The 23043-nt window shown below is 44.4% G+C and overlaps 1 protein-coding gene across 1 annotated transcript in view; it reads right to left on the reverse strand.

Annotated features, from left to right (window-relative positions):
• Positions 1–5872: 5872 nt before the first annotated feature.
• Positions 5873–23043, reverse strand: part of LOC119390992 (proline dehydrogenase 1, mitochondrial) — a 424578-nt gene continuing 407407 nt past the window's right edge. Inside the window, exons 10-11 of the mRNA XM_037658697.2 lie at positions 12266–12354; positions 5873–6082 (exon numbers count right to left, since the gene is read on the reverse strand). Of these exons, the coding sequence (XP_037514625.1) occupies positions 5877–6082; positions 12266–12354 (295 nt within the window). The 3' untranslated portion in view covers positions 5873–5876. The remainder of the gene's footprint in view (positions 6083–12265; positions 12355–23043) is intronic.

The following is a 23043-nucleotide window of genomic DNA, read 5'->3' on the forward strand; positions in this document are numbered from 1 at the left end:
TAACGTGCACCTAAATCTAAGTACACGGGCCTCTACCATTTCGCCTCCATCGAAATGCGACCGCCGCGGCCGGGATCGAACCCGCGACCTTCGGGTCAGCAGCCGAGCACCGTAACCGCTATACCACCGCGGCGGACTCCACGTCGAAAAGAGGACACCGCTGTATTGTATAGGCGATCGTGCACGTAAAGTTCGTAATTCCAGTGCGCACACAACACAAGCACGCAGCGATCGAGCGCACACCGAACAATACATACATCACGTAGTCCGATAATAACAACAAAAGTTTATTGTCCTTTCGTTGAACGACACAGCCTCTAAAACGTACGATGCCTTCAGCGCATGTTATGTACGGCGCGTCAGACGCCAAAAACAAAAGTTCACATGAGTTCTGAGTTGACAGAATGAGTAACAAGCAACAGAGCGCACATCCGAGAGCTTCGCACGCAAATACCATACCTTAGTGATCAGCAATGAAGCGAACGTATACGTACACATGAAAAGTGACACCTGGTACTGTCCGCAGTGCACGCGATTTGCACCGGGTATACGCAACAGCTGGGCATTGCGTAGCTTTCCTAAAGAACACACACCAAGAGCAGCATGCGTGAATCGACTACACCGCTTGCACGGCGAAAAACAAAAAACAAACAAAAAGGCTGCAAAGTTTCACGATGCGCGCATGCGCTTGCAAACGTCGCGACGGAAGTCGCGAAATGTTTCGCTGCGCCTTCGCTAGGAGGCGATGCGGGTGTTTGCGATGTGGAGGCTTCACGAATGTGACGTCAGGGCCTCTCCTTAGTATTCCTTCCTCAATGTCCCACACTGGCACTGGATGTTGGGCTCTTGCATGGATACTGAGCGGATATCCGTGGTTGCTTGGGTAACTGGCACTTAATACATGCTTTGCAATTGCAACCTCGAAGTAACCACCTTTGTGCGATTTTCTAGCCGCGTTCATGCAACAGGTTTTCTACGCCTGTCAAGCTGATATCATAAAAAGAGACTGCAAGCATGACGCGAGAGCCGAAAAAACGAGGCGAGCAGTTCATCTTGCTTCACAGTGATTAAAGCTCAGCTACAGGCAGCACAGAACATGGGGCCGATGTCGGCGATAGACTGGCAGTCCCTGGCCCAAGAACGGCCGATGATTGACAATGTGCCGCCAATATTGGCTGTGCCAGTCTAATGGAGCGCCGATGTTGGACCAGCATTGACAACGTGCCGCCAATAATGGCTGTGACAGTCTAATAGAACGGTGACGTTGGGCCAACATTCAGAACGTGCCGCCGATATCGGCTGTGCCAGTCTAATAGAACGACATATTGGGCCGAGTTATACAAGCACCAGCCAATATATGGGCTGAGCCATGCAATTAAGCCGGAATTATTGGCCCGTCGTTCGAACGATATTGCCGATGTCGGCTAAACAGTCAACTTCGTCGGCATAACATCGGTCCGTTATGAGCCAATTTCTGCGCCTTCTGCTGTTTGGTGCTCTTCGGTGGTCCCACTTCACACGCCGATTTTTGAAGTCCGAGAGAGTAATGTGCCGAACACAACATAAACATATTTTGGTCATTAAATCATCCCAGACAACACACTACATCCCAGGGACTTCCCAAAAAAGTCCAAACGTCCCACATCCCAACAAGGTGGTTTTTAGGATGTCCTTTAGACATGTGCATAGGGATCATTCCTAAAACGTCCCTTAGGATCTGATTGGGACTTCAAGTTAGCGGCGAAATAAGCTACCGTGTTGAAAATTGGCGATCCTAAACAATCGGAAACAGCAACTCCGCCGGAGTGCATATGGTTAGCGCGCGTGCACAATTGCATATCTACATGCACATGAAAAACAATATATCCGCGTTTTTTGTTAGTGTTCGTTTCTGTTTTTTTTTTTCTAAATGTCGCGCCGTTATGAGGACGAGGGATCGATTGCTGACTGCATGAGCAAGTGTCGCACTTGGTAGAGGCGGTACTACAGCCACTGTACTTTAAATACAGTAATTTAAAGCAACTTCTTCAGGGATATTGTGGTGGTGATGAGTGGAGTTTTGATGATGGTGCCACCTATGAATTTTTTCAGGATCTATAAATAAAGGCAAGCCTATATGTGAATGCTCTTGTTTAACATCAGCATAAGGCTTTCAGTTTACGGGACCAACGAATATTGCATACCTGCCAAGTCTCCCGGATTACCCGGGAGACTTCCGGATTTCGAACGTTTCTCCCGGTTGTACGGGTCATAGAAAAATCTCCCGGAAATCCAGTTTTGCTCCGCGCGTCCAGTGCTTTGTCTGGCCACATGAGCAAAGTTGTCTGGCCACGTAGTAGAAAGGATTCTTCTTTTTTTTTAACGATGGTAGAAAGGTTCAACTCAGTTTCATTGCGCATGAAGTAGTTGTGCACTTTGCGCCGCAGTGCTGCCAACGCAAACGTGTCATAGTGCTGCAGCCGCGTCCTGCCGGTGATGCGCTTCTCAGTTTGGCCCGAGGAATTCAATTTCTTGCGCTTTGGGGAGGCAAGTGGGGCCCGCAGAGCTTCAGCCTTGATACGCTTAACTGTTCGCTCGCTCACTCTTGCCCGACGAAATAACTGGTAAGCAAGCGACGACAGGCCTCGCACGCGGAGCGATGTTATCGCATGCGCCCTTCGCGTGACGGGGACGGCCGGGTCGTTTCGTCCTGCTTCAACCGCGTTCGTCTCTAGCACTAGCGCGCTTTTACTCGCACATGAAACAGACTATGCGTAAGCGATGTTATCGCTTTGGACTCTGTACAAATCAGCGGCGACCGCAAAATCCCGCTGACAGTGTCCATATAATTGCTATCGCAGTACCCCCCCCCCCCCCCCCGCTGAGTACATCTCCCGGATTCCGTTTCTCCAAACTTGGAAGGTATGATATTGACAAATAAGTTATAGTTCAAGAAATAGCATTGTAGTTCAGCTGCCCTTGTGTTAGCTTAGCATTAGGGGTGTGCGAATATTCGAAATTTCGAATATTTTTCGAATAGTGTTTGCTACTCGATTCGATTCGCACTGGAATTTTACTATTCGATCTTTCCAAAACATACAGTCAACGTCCGATTGAAAGTGACCCCTTCAGATTTTCAATATGCTTCACCTGATTACACTCTCGTATTGCGGCAAAGTTGTCTTTCAAGCTCCGTTACGGTCGAATTTTGCCAAGACACAGACGACGTCCGATTGAAAGTGGTCCCTAGGTTTTCAGTATGCTTCACCTCATCACGCCCCAGTATTGCGGCAAAGCTGCCTTTCAAGCTCCGTTACGGTCGAACTTTGCCAAGACACAGTCGACGTCCGATTGAAAGTGGTCCCTATATTTTCAATATGCTTCACCTCATCACCCCCCGGTATTGCGGCAAAGCTGCCTTTCAAGCTCCGCTACGGTCGCAAATGTATTAACTCAAAGAACGCTGGTTCCAACATGGAGATGGAAGATGTGGCAGACGTGGGGGCTCAAGTGATGCTGTTTTAGTCCTGAAATTTGGGCAGGAAGTCCGAAAAATCGCAAGCCGAAGCTTTTTAGCATCCAAAATTTCAGATGTTCTTATATATCGACGTCTATGAGGCAGATTTGGAACTCCGGACTTGAAGGGAGCAACCCTTGTCCGCCACATCAGTTGGGCTTCCACAGAAGTTGAGAGGGGAGAGGCTGAGGAAATGGCGTCTCTGCCTATCACGTGTAGAGTGTTGTCGGCAACACTTTGCTTGCACCAAATCATGTACATAAATAGAATTCGGCCTCTACATTGCCTCATTCTTGATAAGACAACTATGAAACACCACCCCGCCAGCGCTTCATCAACCTAGCGAAAAGAAACCCTTTCATGTTGCTATCTCATAAGAATATGCTCAGGAATCAACTTTTTTTTCTGCAATTTTGCTTCGAAGTATTCGAAAAATATTCTAAAAATATTCGAGAAATATTCGAAAAATATTCGATTCGATTCGCACCCACACTTCAATATTCGAATTCGCTTCGCACCCAATATTTTGCTATTCGCACAGCTCTACTTAGCATTCTTTCCCTGAACATTGAACATTGTTCATTTGCAAAAAAAAAGTTATTAGTTATTATATGAAAAAAAAGCTGTTAGTATAAATGTTTTCAAGCTTTTGTCATCCTCTGGTTCAATGCCTAGTTCAACAGTATGCATTGCGCAGTGGAAGGTGAAACACAGGAGATTGGTGGGCACAACCACTCCTTTATTAGCATCACAGTTGGTGTAAGACCATAATGAACAACACCTTGTGTGCCTTTTGCTTACAGAGTTTTTTGCTTCCAAAAGTCAACAAAATGCAGTCGAGATTCCCACAGCACAAAGCATCACAACCAGGGGAAAAAAGAGATTCCTCCCTGTATAAGAACAAATTGCTAAAGTAAGATCATCTCTTGAGCAAAATGCTGGCAACACGAGTGCCCGCCATGGGCCAGCTTTCTGCATCCTGCTAGTGGCTTCAGGTCATCTCCTAAACAGGAGATGTGGCTTCAGTCATTCACACAGAAAGCACGGACAGAGGAAAACGTGCATCAGCTACAGCGTGCTTGCCTCTGGTATTTGCACTAAAAGCAGCTAGATGTCAACAGAGCCACATTCAGTGCCACATTGTTGCATAGCATGTCTTCACTCAGGGAAAGACAAGCAAGGCTAGTGACATTCCACTGCCTTTTTATGGTGTCCTCAGCCAACCACCTTTCATGGTTACTTCCTAGTGCTGGATGCAAAACACTGTGAAGCAATGCTGCTCCAGCCAGCACTGGCCTCCGTGATTTCCGTATCAGGCACTACTTTGGTTTACTGGCAACAGATACAAATGTTGTTTACGCAATTGGCTCTCTCTAGATTTCTGGCTCACGGCTCCAGACTGTCCAGAAGTGCTCCGATTCAGGCCATGCACAATGCATGGGCAAGTGTGAAATCGGGGCTGTATGCATATGTTTCAGAAAGCAAACACAATTGTGCATAAAAGAGTACAGACACAGCAACAAGCATAAGAGAAAAACTGTGAGCAAGAGCAGTTCATCTGCACAACAAGCAAGTAATGACCAGCCATGGCAGCTTCCCAATGAATGCTAAGAGGCAAACAGACTCAAGGCTGCACCAGAGTGATGTCATTAAGCCAACAAAGTTGGTGGCTGCTGTGACTGGCAGACCTAGAATTATCATAAATGCTACCCATGTCGTCCTAAGGGCATTTTTGACACAGCACCTTTATGTTGAAGGGATATTTAAGGTGACAGCGACAGCAGCTGCAAATCTTTTTGCCTTATCAGTATGTGAAAACAACCATCATTCTGGACATACGCTACAAAGAAACCAGCACAGTGATCTTGTCTCAGTTTCCATTGTTCCAACAATAAAACATCACCACAATAGACAAATGTGTATCAGTTATAAAAAAAGTGAGCAGCAGGTGGAGTCATAAACAAAGCACCGCTCGCCAGACGGATCATCGTATAGTTACTACTTTTTCTGAAGCCAGAAAATACACCTTCACGTGAGTTCATAACTCAGCGGCTACAACCAAACCATGAGCCAGTATGTCCAACACTGGGAACAGTCTTATTTTTAAATCACCGGAGCAGCTATGTGTAGCACACATGGCTTGTAAGCTGCATTTACATTCCGTATCACAGTTAACAACTGCAGATTATGTCCACCAACCCCGTGCCATGCGTCAGTGTATGCATATACATCTTCCTCTAGCCACCATCGCACATTAGAGCAGTGGTGGCATGGCTAAGTTGGACATTCTTTCCACATATCTGATCCTCGAGAATGCTGTGTCAAGTTGACTGTCATCACACCAGAGGAAAGAATCTTTGATAGATGCAGCCAGCACAGGTCAGACGGGCTTGTAGTGGCCGTGAGGTGTGTACCAGATCTGTCCCGAGAGCAGGCGTCGTGTGATCTCGTGCCTCAGTAGACCCAGCTCCTTGGAGAGCTTCTGCAGCAGGCTGTTGTTCTCGATGGCACGCCGTGACAGGTATGGCATGACCTCATCGATGGGGCCATATGGGACATACTTGTACACCGAGTACCCAGCCTGGCCTGCAAGTGGAAGCATCACACATTTAGCCCACTTCTCACCCAGGCATCTTGAAGCTGCTAATCTGGACTGCACACGGGGTGGCACTGGAGCCAACATCTTCAAGGCTGCCTACCTTAGTGCGTGCCCTCTCCTCCAAACCAAACGAATTGGCTGAGTCAAAAGGATTTGCAACAAAAGCGTAGAAGGGGGGTTAGGTTTCTCACTCAATTATGGTTGTCAAAAGTGAGTTCCAGCTAGAACGGTTTCGTTCTCACTGGTTTTTGTTGTGTATCCACCGTACCGGATGAGCCCCCTTTGAAACGTTTATGCCTACTGGCTAGAGTGTTGTGAATGAGGTATGACTCTATGTTTTCTGTCTCTCAGGGGCTGGAAGTCTGAATAAAGTATGTAAAGCTTGAGATCATTGAACTTGTGACCTGCTACATTAAATGTTGCGCCACTGCTTTCGGTAATTTCATTGCTGTGTCTTTGCGATATCTGTTTAATCTAATACTAACAGGCTGTCCTGCTTTGCCAATGTACTGTTTGTGACAATATGAACATTCAATCATCACGCGTGCAGGTAAAACCCGATTTTATACGATGAACATAATCACTTCCGGTGCTTTTAAATATAGCTATAGTTGTAGACAAAACTACAGCTACACTATATCCTGGTTAGCTCACTTTGCAGGGCAACTGTCCCAGACAGAAATGTGTTGGTCCTGGGTTCGGTCCCCAAACCAGGAGAAATTTTTCATCAACTAAGAGGCTTTCTTTCTGAGAAATCCATTAGATTTTTCTTGCATGCTGCAAATGGGTGGATGCCAATTTTCCCTTTCATTGCTAAGATTTTTATTTATGTTTATGTAGCATAAAAGTAAAACTTCTTTTGGGCCTAGTTGGTTCATAATCCTAGAAGTACATTTACAGCGCAAACGTAAAGATGCACCACAAAGAAAGAAACGACACACACAAGCGCTGACTATCAACTGACTTTATTACGGCGATTGTCCTCCAAGGCAGCCTTACCACACATACGCCACGCAATCAACATAAAAAACAAAACTGAAACAAGGTGGAAACAATGAATCAGTGTATTACATACGCGATGAAATGAAATCAAACTCACATGAGGGCAGAGACAGAGACGTGTCACTTATGCAAAGATGAGCCCTTTTTCTGATATGATAGGCTTCTAAAGCCTATCATATTGAAGCCTATCTCATATTAAGCCTATTGAAGGGACGTCGATCCTTGGCAGGAGCCACAATGAGCATGCGTGGCTGGCCTTAGAAGCCTATCATATCAGAAAAAGGGCTCATCTTTGCATAAGCGACACGTCTCTGTCTCTGCACTCATCTGAGTTTGATTTCATTTCATCGCATATGTAATACACTGATTCATTGTTTCCACCTTGTTTCAGTTTTGTTTTTTATGTTGATTGCGTAGCGCATGTGCGGTAAGGCTGCCTTGGAGGTATATATGCATTGACAATCACCGTAATAAAGTCAGTTGATAGTCAGCGCTTGTGTGTGTCGTTTCTTTCTTTGTGGTGCGTCTTTACGTTCGCGCTGTAAATGTACTTCTAGCATAAAAGTGCCCTGTGATGACATCACTCGCTAGTGTGCATTTATCCCTGTGGAAGCTGGATTGTCCACCGTATCCAGAATCTGTCCTGCTAGTCAAAGAAATAATATACAATTTAAAAAAAAAAGAGAAAGTACAATGGTGGAACAAAGACAAGGAAGTACACTGTGCCCTAGGAAGTGAGTGACTAAACCAAATTCACAGTGAAGGTGTCAAAAGGTTTCTTTACTTCTAACATGCCAGATATCTCTTGCATACCTGGATCTTGTTAAAAATGTTTCGGGTTACTACCAAGGAAGTTAAGCTTCTGACCATACAATGTTGCAAAGAGGGTTCCCAAAAATAAGCGTCCATGCAAGTGCATCCAAGGTTTGCTTATGATTGCAGTGCCAGGAGGAGCAAGACAGCAACTGGATATATACTATAATGCGAGAAAGGCCCATGAAGCCCTGGCTCCCTGTTACTTTTGATGACCACCAATAAAAGCATGTGTGGCAGCATGAAACAAGGTGGGAGGGCTAGAAGAAAGGACAAGGGTGAGCGCAAATGCACCCCACTGCTTGCAACATGTAGCGAAGGTTGTAAGTCAGAAGATGGTAAGCCCATGCTGGAATTCTCAAGGTACACCAATTCACTTTGTGATAGGTCAAATGGACCTGCTTACGCACTTTCACACGCTGGTTGCTCCAACAGTTATGTGATCACCTATGCATCTAAATATAATAGTTGGGCGCTTCAACAAACGAGTGCATCGACATGCACTAGAACGTAGGGCTAAAAAACGTTCTTTGTTTGGAACATTATTTCCATGCTCTCATAGATGATCACTTGAGCACCTTCTTGTCTGGAGCATGTACAGCTCAAGGAAATTCTGTACTCTGCACTTATTCTACATACTACTTGTGATGGGACGTGGCAGTGAAATGTACTTTTGTTACTTATGGGAATAAATTGATAAAATTTGGCACACAGATGTTTCTAATGCTGATATCATAATTGAAATCCATATTGTGTTGCAGTTTCTGAGTTACAACACTTGATGGACTTTCAGTGTAATACCAAAATTAATTGATTAATTAGACATTAATTCAACAATATTTTTGCATGAGCATATTCAAAAGGGCCCGTTCTGTGCCATAAAGCTATTGGTTTATTTTTTATATAGAAATACACTAAATTTTTTTTAATGCGAAGCATTTCTTAGCGAACCCTTGGCACTTTGAGCGTTTCTATCTACGTATCTATCTATCTATCTATCTGTCTAGCCGCCTACGTCTGGGTGCTCTCATGATCGCCTCCTTAACTTGGTATAGACCAAAATTCGCATGGGAGGGTACGAGCATTTGAAGAACATGAGTGACGGGTCACAACAAGAATAACATGAAAATCATGTCGCGTACGTCGTCAAACCCTTTCCTCCGGAAATGTGTGGCTCATACCCGTTTACCCCAGGTTATTGACAGTTTATATCTACCCAGTAACGGCGAGTACAGACATTGGTAATTTAAATGCGAGAGCATTTAGAAAAACCGACATCGACAGCGTTGAGCCGAAGAATGGAAAGGATAAAAATAAGGATCTCAGCAGGAATCGAACTCAAGCAGTCTGCGTGGCAATCAGGTATTCTACCACAGAGCCACGCCAGGTCTATCAGCTGGTTTGGAAAAACAGCCTATGCAGGCGTAATGGCGTTACAATGTCGATTTTCGCTGTGGTGCTGGCTATCTAATTTTGCAAGAGAGCAATAAACACTACATATGTACTCCTACGATACAGGCGTCATATCAGATTAACGTCGGTGGTTCCAGTGTTGGTTCCGCTTTTATAGCAGTCTAATAGACATTGCAATTGTATTCCTATGATTCAGAAAGCTATATTGAAGCATTGCTCGATCCCGGAGGAATACATTAACGAAATTTACATATGATATTCACATAGTCGCACCATGACGTGCACTTAGTTTCGATAAATATTGACGCATGTACTCTAACGTGAGGACTGACGTTACGTTGCACCGTCAGTTACCCTTTAAACGCCAGTGTTGTCGGCGTGCTTGGCGAACCCACGATGTGCATACAGCTACTACACTTACAAAAACACGTCGATGCACCTAGTAACGCTTGGCTCAAAGCCATAAAATACGGCATAGAAGTACTGGCTGACTGCTTCGCATCCAACCGATTCCTACAATGCATGGGATCTGCCGAACTTTTTTCAAATGTCCTGCAGATATTGTCTTACCAACAACTTTTACAAAAGACCAATTATAAAAATCTGCACGATGGGGAGACAAATAAACACAGCTTCCAGAATCTAAGCGCAAAAAACGAAATAGTTATCTCTTGATTTGAGATGAAATGGCACACAGACAGCAACCACATAAAAAAATGAAAGCCCAGAAAATGGAGCTCAACATTACGAAAGACAGGGCCCAGATGAAGCTAGTTTTATTTTTCATTGGAGAAATGCAGCACTGTGGCTACCTTAATCTCTTTAAGACGATGGCAAGATGGCGGCACTGTGCTAATGGAAAGCTGCAAGATTTGCGCCCTGTGAAGCCCAATTGTCTCATTAGTTTTGATGACAGTAAAGCGCTTTTTTCTCAACTTCTACTGCATATTTTGTTCTAACATGTCACCACAACATGAAGGATGGTCTGAGGATTGCATGAAAAAAAAAAAAAAAACTTGAACAACAGAACATTTTGACCCAATTTTACTGTTCCCATTGCCCCCTTAATGTGACACAGGGCATTTTGTTTCCCAATATGGATGCATCCACTTGATAGTGAGGGAAGCTTGTGAGGAGCAAGAATAGCACCTACCCACTCACAAATTTTCTTGAGCTGGTGAGAAACTTTATGTGCATGATGGCAAAGATGGATGGTGTTGCAGAATTAAAACTGAACTGACTGAGCAGGGCAGCAATGGTTAGTGTTAGTATGTCCAGCATACATGGCCAGTGGAAAGAAACAAGCCTAAAACAGAAGGAATTCTCTTTCAGCGTTTCATGCATTCTGACCAGAGGTGAAAGATATTTTTCAAAAATGCCCACCAGTTACAATTAGGTGGAATTAAACCTACAGTGCAATACAGTCGTCCATGAAAGCCCCCCCCCCTCCCCCTTCCTTAACCTAGTGTACGACATTTCACCACTAGGAAAGACAACACACACACATGAAAGACACAAACATGACAACATGGGTGGCACTTCCAGCTGATTTAAATCTGTTGGAAGTGCCACCCATGTTGTCGTGTTCGTGTCTTTCTTGTGCGCATTGTCTTTAGTAGCGGCAAAATATTACACAGTGTGCAATACCAACTAGGCCAAGAAGTAGTTCTCCTCAAGTATATTACCATAACCTATATTCCATCTCACCACTACCGTTTAGCACTGCCAAGGCTACGGGGTGTATGCAAGCGCAGCAAAACATAGTTCCAGATATAAATAATTACCTTACAACTGGCAGGGTTGAAACATTTGCGCCTGTTTGGCACGCGTTACATCACATCGTTGCGTGATATGTTTATTCTCCTTCAAATTCATGTCATGCACCTTTAATTGCTGCATCGGTAACCGCCTGTAACTGTGGTTACAAATCAACATGGCAGAGCCCATGCAGACTCGACTGCCTGCTTCAATCCGAACTTAAGCTTGCTATTCGCCCACTGCGATGGCAGCAACAAATGAATGGTGAAATGAGCCATTCCTCTGAGCCACCTCACGCGAGCACGAAGCAGCAGGTGCATTTTGTCGCTATTTGCAAAATCAAATGTCTGTTTAGCCACGCCTGCTAAGTATAACGCGCCAAGAATTTGATAATGGTTCTTGGAATTAGTGCAATATAGTCATGAATACATTGCTGCCGAAGCATTAGCACAGTAATCTAAAGCAAATACAAGTGTCAGTTTGTAACTGACGGGTCACACAGTGCACGATGACGACTTCATAAATTCAAAGCGGAGGGCACCAGCTGTGATGGGTACAGCCATTTTTCTTTTCAGTGATGCTGTCAGTTCGCTTTACTCGCCCTACACGTGTGAGCAGACACCAGGCAGACGCCAAGCAGATGATGCAATGCAGATGAATACATGTGGAGGGGCTAATCGCCCTTCCTATTGGCTAAGGGGCCCTGCAGCCTTCACAGTACTGAAGGGAAATTCTGAGATGGACTATAGGTTCCTGTTAACCATTACTGCAACCTCTATTTCCTTTTGTTGGAAACGGGCTGCTCCTCAACAAAGGTGCAGCGAGACCCGATACGCACACTTTTGTTCTGGGGATAAATTTCAACACAGACTTACATTAACGTGATGAAAAACTGCACTAGACCCAAGAAATCGTTTGCATGCTGAAGTTTCTAATGCTTTTACTGATACAGTCCAGTTGCATTCTTTTGCAGTCATCCCACACTGCACTGCATCACTTAGTTTTGCTTACCAAAGTGGGCTCTGGTGCTTCATTGGATGCAGGCACGGTGAAATTTTCTCCTAAATATGCTGTTTTGGAGCAGTATGGTGCCGACCACCGTGTCTCGTTCACTACAGAATTGATCTTCGAAGCATGTAGAGACACGCAGACAGTGAAGATGCCACAAAGGTCAAAGAACTTACCCAGAGGGAAGCTGACCTGGTCACACATTCCCAACAGCTGGCCAAAGCAGACAACTCTATCGTCAGGCCGGATGCCTAGCTCCTGCATCCTGCAAAGCACACCATCCACACACATACAGTATACATTTTAACAAGCTTGATAACCACCCAACAACCCAACCTCCTGAGCTTACTAACAATACATAACAAAGTAAGTTCAAACCATTTATTGCCATCTTTCTTTCTTTGGTCAATACTGCAAACCTGATACAGGTCCAAGCAGGGTGAGGGAATATATGCTTTTACATCTTATATGCATATATGATGCAAATAATGGTGCCTTTGGGTGTTGGTCATATACAGTTGGTTAGAAAAGATGTCAGGTTGAGCAATGCATTGACGGTTTGCTTTACTTGTAGGTCCTACATAAATTTTTATCTGTAGTAATTTCTAGGGTTTTACGATCTAAAGCTATGATAAGATTGGACTTGGATTAAATTTGACTACCTGAGGGGGGTGAGGGAATGATAAGGGTAAGGACCTTCCCCTCCCCCCGGCCCCCTCAAAATCAGTGGCTGGATCTGCCACTGATCATGACAGAGGGCACGGCAGATAGCCTGTAGACAACATGTCTAAGCCAGCATTAGTGTCTATGCAGGTGTTGTTGTGGATTATAGGAGTGCAGACTATGAGTGGCACAAACTGGCTACCTTTTCAATGAGGACACTGTGGACAACATGTGCATGGATCAGCTATCATAGTCGGTGACGTCATCTGTGTCTGGAGTAGAAAAGGAGCAGTGCAGCCAGGGGTCCTCCAAAGGAGCGACACGTGGCCTGCGGACAACATGTCCAAGCCGGCATTACCGTCTATGCACGTTCATTGCCTCTCTAATAGTGTATGTTATTGAAGTGACAACAGATGTTTGCTTGTCTTGCCGTGCCCTCATAGCTGTATTGCTTGCATTGTTGATAGCTGGTCGGTTGTGCTGATACTTTTAATGTCGGGCGATGTTGAAAAGAACCCAGAGAGCCAAGATGTTGGAGGAAATCTTACAAAATCAGGAAACATCTGAATCTAAAGTAGGTGCTACGAGGAAGGAAATATCCGATTGAAGCACAAGAACTCACGAAGTGACTGGCTATCTTAAACTTATCAAGGAAATGGGTAAGTGTATTAGTAGTCTCGAAACTATAGTTCTGACACAAGAACAGAAATTATTTGACTACGAAAACAGGAGCAGATGCAATAACCTTCTCGTTTTTGGACTACCTGAAGCTTCTGTGAATCCGAGTCAGACCTGATGGAAGCTGCTGTTGGTAAACTGTTTGAAGAAAAACTGGGCATTAAAGTCAAATCAGTAGACTGAATTCACTGGCTGGGCAAGCAAAGCCAAATAACTCAAGACCAATCATTATGAATTTTTTTAATCACCGGGAAAAGGAAAGTGTCTTCAAAAACTGTGGAAAGCTGAAGGGGACTTACATTAGTATCAGCAACAATTACACAAAGGAAACTGTCGAAGTTAGAACGAAGTTGTGGGAAAGTTGGGAAAGAGCAGATGGTGCACAAGTGAAGCTGATTCATGATAAACAAAAGTCAACGGTGATCTCCATGAATGGTATTGAAAACAGAACATTCGTTGTCAATGCAAGCATCGACAAGATGGAAAAGAACGTCACAACGGTTCAGAAGCTTCTGCTCATCACAGGTTGAGTGCGTCTGAAGCGTGTCACATGGCCCAGCACGATCATTACTCAAGTTTCTTTCGCTGAATGCTTGAAGCACTCTAAACAAGGCAACAAATCTAGAATTCTTACTGATTATGTACAGCCCCCTTGTTGTTGTCATAATGGATACATGGCTGAATGACGCTATAATGGATAACTGCACAGTGCCACAGGGATACAGGATTTTTTAATGGGACAGGGACACTCGAGGCGGTGGCATTGCGGTGATAACTGAACAGTGAAAACACATTGGTGACAATAGAAGTAGATTGCCATTTAGCAGAAACAGTGTGGTGCAAAGCGAATTACGCTGACATTACATATCTTACTAGAGCTGTCTGGCACTTCACCTGAGTTTTGAGAAGACGTAAACATGTTTTTCTGTGATCATGTAAACAGAAGTGCAACAGCCAAAGTAGGATTCGGAGGAATTTTTGGAGCAGCAAAATGTTGCTTTTGGCATGACCAGGATTTGGGGTCATGTGCACGTAGCACCATCCCTCGTCGGTGACAGCGGTGGCCAGCCGTAACTGAATGGAAATGGGCGAAAAAAAAAAACATAACTGACGAAAAATCATGTTACCAAAAAGGACTCCCAGTTCTATATAGCAGAGGCTTATTTGAACATTCTAATAAAATTACAGTGTCGCACTACAAACCACGTGACTTCCTCGAGTGCTTAATATATTATAATGGGGCCCCATGTGTTTCTAATGGGTGCTGTTCAATTGTCCTGGGAAGCTTTGTAGTGTGATACTGCAATTTTACCAAAATGTTCCACTGCTGCATACAACCAGGAGTCCTTTTTGGTAACTAGCTTTTTTTGTCAGATATTATTTTTTTGTTCGCCCATTCAGTAATGGTAGTGATGCGATGAGAGATGGCACCCCGTACAGATGTCCCCAAATCCTGGGAATGAGCATGAAAATTCAAATTTGGAGCAGTTTACGGAGAAAAAGCTCCTTTTAGCATGAAATCCCAAATTTGGGGCAGTGTTACATAGAAGGCTCACTTAGAAAAGAGAACAAAAATACGTACAAACCATTCAACAAGAGCCAACTCGTGCACAGTGCTATTTCAATAAAAGCAGTATGTTGAACCACCCCTAAGTGCAAATAATGACCAAGTCAACATTAGCATTTGCAGCGCCTGTCGGCACTGCAAATGCTAATGTAGACCTGCCAACCTGGCAACATCGAAATTCGGGAGATTTGGAAAGCAGGAGGGAGTGCAGGTGGCGAAAAAAGAAAACTGGCCAACATTTTCATTTATAGGCCTGCAACGCTCAAGTTTGCACAGCGCTGTCTGCCGCCCCAGCGGAGAGAGGGGAAAGCTCCGGTAGCTCGGACGGGTCGCTCTTGCTTGGTTTTCCCATTGCGCGCGCGGAGAACGTGCTCCCCGGGGCATTTATCTCGCATTTTTCACGCTATGGGTGCCATTCCTTCGTCGTACTCGAAAGCAGGTATGCAGTCCTGCTGCGTTGTGAACTGTCACAAAAGTTTAAAAATGACGAAGAGCCGAAAACTTCCTGTCATGTTCTACCGTTTCCAATGCAAGCAGTGCGAGGAGCAGAGGCGTCAATAGTGGATTATGGCAGTTCGCCGCGATGCTTTCGTGGTCTTGTCACCTTGAAGCAATTTTTGTCGTACACAGTATTACAAACTATTAATGGGTAGAAATGCGATGATCGTGCTTATTTGAAAGGGAAGTGCGTTTGTGAACCGAAGCTACAACAAATAGCCGTTGCATGTTTCGAGATTGTGCGCTGGCTTTCCGAGTCAACCATTTGTAATGTGACAGCAGCGGAGAATGTGGGCTTATTACACCACAGTTTAAATAACGTACCGTGAGTACTAAGTGTTTAATTCAGCTGATTGCGGTACATTTCCCGTCGCAGCTCCCTGTAAACAGAATTAAGCTGCATGTTTGCATTGAGCGTTTATATTGGCCTTGCATGCGACACGCTGTGATTGCTTAGCAGGCTGAAGTGTTGCGCTGCTAAGATCATGGTCATGAGTTCGATTCACACATACGGCAGCTGCATTTCGATGAGAACGAAATGCAGTAACACCGGCGTACTTAGATTTACGTACACGTTAAAGAACCCCAGGTGGCCGAAATTAATCCGAATTAATCCACCACGGCGTGCCTCGTAATAATGTTATGCGTTCGGCACGTAATATAAAGCCTTGCATGCGCGTTGTTACGTTTGGCCTTAAAATTCATCGAGGCAAACGCCATTGAGCGTGCAGCTATCTACCAGAATGCTGTCTCCCCCCCCCCCCCCCCCCGTATCGGCGCTTAGACGGAGGCAGGAACGCCGATTCTTCCTGGAGGAGCTTTTGCCGGGTGAGCGGACATGTCGCCGTGGAGGGATTTCCCCGAAAAAGGGTGGTGGAATTCGGAGACCCCTTTTTGGCTTGTTGTTCTCTGCGTGAGATAGCACCGCAGGAGAGCTTCTCACCCAGCCACTTCTGCCTTCTACCCTACCGCAGCAGGGAAAATTAACCTGTGCAGGAGGGAGCGGTCTGCGTGTTTTCCGGAATTCGACACACCCACTTTATCGTGCGTTTTGGTCAGTGTGGGACTCCGCCGTTGAAGATGCTCCCATCAACCCAGGTGGGGCCTTCACCCGAGGCAGCCATCATTCAACGCTTCTTCCGAGTATTACCGGCAGTGGAAGCGGAGGTCATCGGCCCTCCACCCCCAACTCCCCTTTGGACTGAACTCCTCGCCGACCCTCTCACCTACGAGTCTTCGGGGCGTGGCGAGTGTATTGTGTGACTCTTTGCCTCCTTTCGGGAGGCCGGATGCCAGGACGGCAGGTCACCGGATTGGCGGGAGACGCTGACACCGGTTTGCCTGTGCTTCTGTAGTGACAGTCTCGGGGCTATAAAAGCCGAAGACTTTTGACGTTATTTCTTTCTTTTCACTCCAATGCTCTAATCATGTAAACAAATCTACGTTCCTTCTTGAAAGTACGCGCCTCCTCACTGGGAATCATCGGCTATGGGGACGGACGGCGGGAGCCAGCTACCGTAACGGGACCCGCCGAACCCCACTCCTTACAGCGTGAGCCGCGGGCAATATACAGTTCCCGCTTTGGAAACGAGCTGAAAAAAGAACCAAGGTGGCAATTAAATTTTTGATGGCTTCGCGAATTCAGATGCCCTTATAATCGGGCACAAATCTCGGCATAATCATAAACATGTGCGATCCCAGTGGGTGTTGTATAGTATTAGGGGCGTAGCCAGAAATTTTTTCGAGGGGGGGGGGGGTCCAACCATACTTTATGTATGTTCGTGCGTGCGTTTGTATGTGTGCGTGTCCATATACGCAAGCAAAATTAAAAACTTTCGGGGGGAGTTTGAACCCCCCCCCCCCACTTGGCTACGCCCCTGTATAGTATGATGCTGACCAAGCCAGCTGTCGAAACAACCAAAGCGACATTTGAATAAGCGAACACGGTGCGTGATCAGGCGTCGATATTATTCAAAATGAAACACGCCTCTGCAAGAAACATGCATGGTCGAAGTGAGCATGAAATATTTATTTTTTTTTTGCGCGTATCATTATGCTGTCAAAAGGAGCTCTAAAAAATCCAAGGTGACATCAAACTTGCGATCCGACGTTATCATTCGATGCAAACCTCGGCAAAAGTGAAACTCCCACGAAACTGAACACTGCGCATTGCGATGCAGCCAGTGATTCAACAGGGCAGATGTAAATTTATGCTCTTCACACTGACCTCATAATAATTTTAAAGCCGCACGACAAACTTGGAATCCAAGCAATCGAAAAGTTATCAGTAGAAAACGCACACGAAAGCGTGCGGGATGTTTGCTGACAGCTCCGAGTAGACACGACTGCCGCAACGAATGTGCGTTTTACCAGTAACATAATTACAGAACTCGCGCAGTCACCTCCCTATTCATGTCAAAGAAATGTGCCCGTTCAGCAACAGCACGCACGTAGCGCTCGCACAAACAGCATCGTCCTTGACGATCTGCTCGGTCCCGGAAAGGTGGTCGATCAACCGTCCTCCTCTGGTGAGATTCCCACCGTGAAAACGTTTTTTCCACCTCTGGGATCTTTCTAAACCTTCAGAGCAAGCGACACGTGAAGCTGCACGTGCACGGCAAGCAGAAAACAGTGCGTGCAGGGTGCGTGAACGTGCTGAGACAGCGCTGTCAAAAGGCAGGTGCGGGGAGACGAGCGACCGGTTTTTGCAAGAAAGGCGGCGAAACGCGTGCGTCGCAGCGCCCCCTGGCCGAGCTTGGGAGGCCTATTGCTTCTCAGGGCCGCAGAAATGTCATACACAGCTCTGAATGATTGCGAGTAGTTTTTTTTTACACTTCAGCAATTATACTTGTAGTTGCACAGCGTATGCATGCATGAAAAATTAAAAAAACAAAATGTACTCAGCTAGTACTGATCGCGCCTAAATTTTAGTAGCTTTTCAGCAAAGCAATGGTGCAACATGGCGAAAGTGGCTTAGAAAGCGTGCTGCACGTGATAGAACAAGGCCAGGTAATTTTAGAACAGCTATCCTTTTTCCTTTTCTTTCGTGGTGGGGTTAGGGTTAGGGTTACGGGCTGCAGTTCTGGATTGGATTAGATGACAATGCCCAGACTGCAGGTGGCCAACATGGCCTTCATTTCTTGCTAAAATTAGCACAACTGAGAACATAATGATGCCGCAGTCATGGCGCAATTTCAACAAATTTCACGGTTTTGGCTCGGCTTGGCACAAAAATAAAGAATCGAATCGAATTGGCACAGCTGTTCCACCCCTGTGTAAATGAAAACACGACTAATGGCTGGTGACATCAATTTACCGCATATTAACTTGGAAAGCTTTACGACTGGTCATGTAGAAACCCGCAGTGCTGATATGCTATTAGAGCTAATGCTTTCTCATAACCTCACACAAATTGTGAAAGATTGTACAAAGATTGTTAGACTTGGTTTTCATATCAAGTAAACTGACTGATTATGCAGTATCAGTTGATGATCAGACCACAGAATGGTTGCGGTCGAAGTGTTTCGCAATACAAGCATCATGTATATATGCGCATGTTAGAGACTGCTCATGAAGTCTAGGGTTTGACGAAAACATGTCTTCATGAGCAGTCTGGCTATTTAGACTTGGTGAATTTCAGATTGTATCAAAGCTTGAGTCGGTTTTAAGAAAATTATTTGGTACTGTTTAGATAACTACTCGCGTAAAAAAGCAAATATTAGAGAAACCCATGAATAAGCAGAAAAATTATTCAGATCAAGTGTAAAATAAAAAGATGGAGCAAAAATAGTAAGGCCATGGTGGAAATATCATGTGCTAAGAAAACCTGAAAGCAGAGATTGTGCAATGTAAGAAAAATTTTTTTAAAAACACCCTTACTAACTTTCTGTGAAGCTTACCACGTAAGTTCTGGCTATTTTTTGAAGAAGAGAATGAGGGAACTGAGCAGATTGTGGATCGAACAGAAGTAACTACGGAGAAGTCAGATATCGCTGAAAGACTCAACTGATTTTTCCAGTCAATGTTCGGTAAGGATCAAGATGACAACAGAATATGATTCGGCTTCTAAACTGGCTTTTCAGGCAGAGTGTATCAATATTGTGACTATATTATTTGAAAACCATCAAATGTGTGTATTAACCAAGAGGGCATAATGATCAGCTGCTCCCCTTGAACGTGAGAAGGTCATGTCAACCTGACGGTATACTGAATGAATTTTTGTGACGATTTGTGGAATTGTTATTGTATTCCTTTGTTATTATTCTAGAGAAATCTTGAAAACACCATTTGTTACCTCAAGGCATGTGCAAATGTCATTTTTTTCAGTTCAAAGGAAGTGGAAGCAACTTTGAATAGTAGCAAGATTTGACGTTCGGCAGAATGCAAGTGATAACCTATAAAATAAGTGAAGTTTTAAAATTTACTATACTTAGCACATATAAGCCGGTATAAAAGCTTTTAAAGTGGGGCTTCACGGCAGTGCGGATTTTCCCTGGAAACGTGTATTCACAGTAGAGCGCCCCTCCACTGCAGTGAAAACACCTTTACAGGGGGGTTACATGCAGATTGATGTACACCTATTCGCTCATTTCGAATACTTCGAAATTTCCAATAATGTAAATCGAATACTGTAATATTCGTTTGAATAACCTTAGTGCTCGAATATTCGCACAAGCCTAGGCTTATTATGCATGGATTCAGCATGAATTATGCAGCATGGATTCCGCAGTGGCCTTTCAACTGTAACACGATTGATCGAAACCATTCACGACTTCTGTGTCACTACAGATGCTTGAGTGCAAATCAATGTTATATGCAGGCATTTGATAAGATTTCACAATGTAAACTGCTTTTCAAACTTTGCAATGTTGGTATTGGTGAGGATGTTCTCACTTGGATACGAGCGTATCTGAACGATCGTCGACAAGCAGTCAAGAGTGGTGGATGTTTTGTCAGGAAATCATGAGGCCTCAAGCATCCACATTTGGGCCACTACCTTTTCTTTTGTACATTAATGATACCTTGGCAGTGAAAATTTATGGATGATTGCCTAATTTATTGTCCGGCATCATCCAGGAAAGATCAACTAAAGATCAGCAAATGTCTCCAAGTGCACGGTATCAAAAATGGCATATGGAAATTCTTTTTAAAAAATCCACTTACATACACATAAAAAAAAAGGAGTGCTTTTGTTCACATATAACATTGCTGATAACGTACTGGTCAAAGTACGTAGTTTCAAATACTTGGGCATAACCATAACAGATAGATTCGACCGGCATCCCCATGTTGAAAATATTTATCAATCAACATGTTGGAAGTTGTGCTTCCTGCGGAGTAAACAGTGACAAACAAACAACGAAAGATGCCAAGCTGCTTTTATCCGTCTGAGTTTAGAATATGTTAGCACGGTATGCAGTCCTCATCAAAAGGTCCTAAACAATAAACTAGAACGAATAGAGAGAATGTTGGTTTGCTTTATCTGCTCCAAATATCAGGAAGGTGATTCGGTAACTCAAACGTTGAAACCATGCAACTGGAATCACTGAAATTAAGAAGGCCGAAGCAGCGATTGAAACTGCTTTTGCAGATACCACATGCAGAGGTGAAAATAAATAAGGATGATTACCTTCATAAAAGAGTACGTTCATACATCCAGTACTAGCTCGAACAGATGTATTTCGCTTTTTCGTCTTTCTCAACGCTACAAAAATAGTGGAATGGGCACAAAATGATGTGGTACAAAAGAAACTTTGACGGATTTTGAGGTTGCACTAGATACACATTTTGATCAAACTGTTTAGTTTATTAGTTATTTCTTGTATGACACTGCGTTTTCACTTCAAATGTTGTATGGGTTCCACAAGTTATGCAACAGATGCTATGAGCTGCAAATGTACGTAGCTGTGTTTCTACACTCAAACCTCACTATACCAAGTCACATCCGACATGAAAATAAGTTCGTTATATCCAAAAATTCGTTATAATCGTATATTTTTAACACTGTATCCATGACAAGACAATCCTTAATTTACTTCATTATAACCGATAATTCGTTATATCTGTGTTCGTTATATCGAGATTTGTGTGTATAAGTGTTCTATGATAAATCTTATTTTTAGATCATTCTAAAAAGACAGGGCGTGCAAACACGGACACAAGAAAGAAGTCAGGACACCACAAACGAAATGTTATCTCACAAGTAGTCTTCACATATGTTATTGTGTAATTTAATCACTGATACCCTCCCTGTAACGACCCTCAAGAGAGGGTCATTACAGGGAGGACAGTATGACAAAATAAATAAAATCAGATAAATGAAGTTAAAGGCAATCTTTGGTTGTTTCAGTTGCCGCCTGCACAAACAGAATGGAAACATTCATGCGAGAAAGGCAGGACACGGTGTACCACCTATTCCACCTGCACTCCAATGGATGGCAGAGCCCCCTGCACATGCATTAATGTCCCGGACATGGCCTTGCACGGGAACGATGTGGCAGAATAACCAGAACATTCAAGGTACTGAAGAGGTGGCTGGCTTAGGCTTGGCTTGGAATTCTAGTGAGCATGGTCGTGGAGGAAATGTGGAATTTCCAATGCCACAGATGGAATGAAAGATGAGATGTTGTGGTCCAACAGAGCTGTCTGAGAGTGACAGCGTATGAATAAACATGTTTTTTCTCTCGAAATGTTTTCCCTGTTTTTCTTCATTCGTGGGCATTGCATGTGCATTAGAACTGGGGGGGGGGGGGCACCTGGTACCTCAGATGAACTTAACGATGAACTGCCCTGTCTACGGAAGCAGGGGAAGCATCGGCCGCTGAACACGAGTGATGTTCCAGCTCCACTGCCGTTGTCAAGATGGCTGTCAAAATGACCAGCCTTCTGCAGCCGTTCTTAAGGCAATTGACACGAGCTTAGAAATCAGTACAGCAGTTATACAGTAATACCTCGTTAACTCAAACTCACATATCTCGAAAAATTGGCTAAGTTGACATTTTCTGCGGCACCGAACCATTTTCCCTATGTGCCATGTATTTATTGCCCTTTATCTAGAAGTATCTCTGGACCAAATTTCGGATATTTCAAAATCTTGACCAAGAGTGCAACAAAAACTTTGCCACCGGAGTGTTTCACAAACTTTGCGCAAGGCTGTCGTGCCTGTGACAAAGTGGATGAATGTGAAGTCGAAACCTAGTGGCAAAACAACTTTGTCAGGCAACCCTGTCGCAGGTCATGTGACAACATACTCTTAAATAATGGTGACAAGCTAATAAAGCAATAATAATGGAACAAGCTCACGTTTTTCTTCCATGGAAGAGGCAGAAGCAGCACCTGATTGTGTGTGCCACCGATGTGTGATATACAATCCCTTTAGAGAGAAACTGATTTCACTGGCCAAGCAAGAGCCTAAAAGCAGTAAGCTAGCTATAGCGAACCTTAAGATATGCCTACAAGAGAAGATTATGACCCAAAAGAAAGGGACCAAATGGAAACCCTGCTTTGTGATAAGAGAGTGAAATGCCAGCTGACAAGTGGCTCTTGTGG

Source organism: Rhipicephalus sanguineus, chromosome 4 (genome assembly GCF_013339695.2).
Source record: "Rhipicephalus sanguineus isolate Rsan-2018 chromosome 4, BIME_Rsan_1.4, whole genome shotgun sequence".
NCBI lineage: Eukaryota > Metazoa > Arthropoda > Arachnida > Ixodida > Ixodidae > Rhipicephalus > Rhipicephalus sanguineus.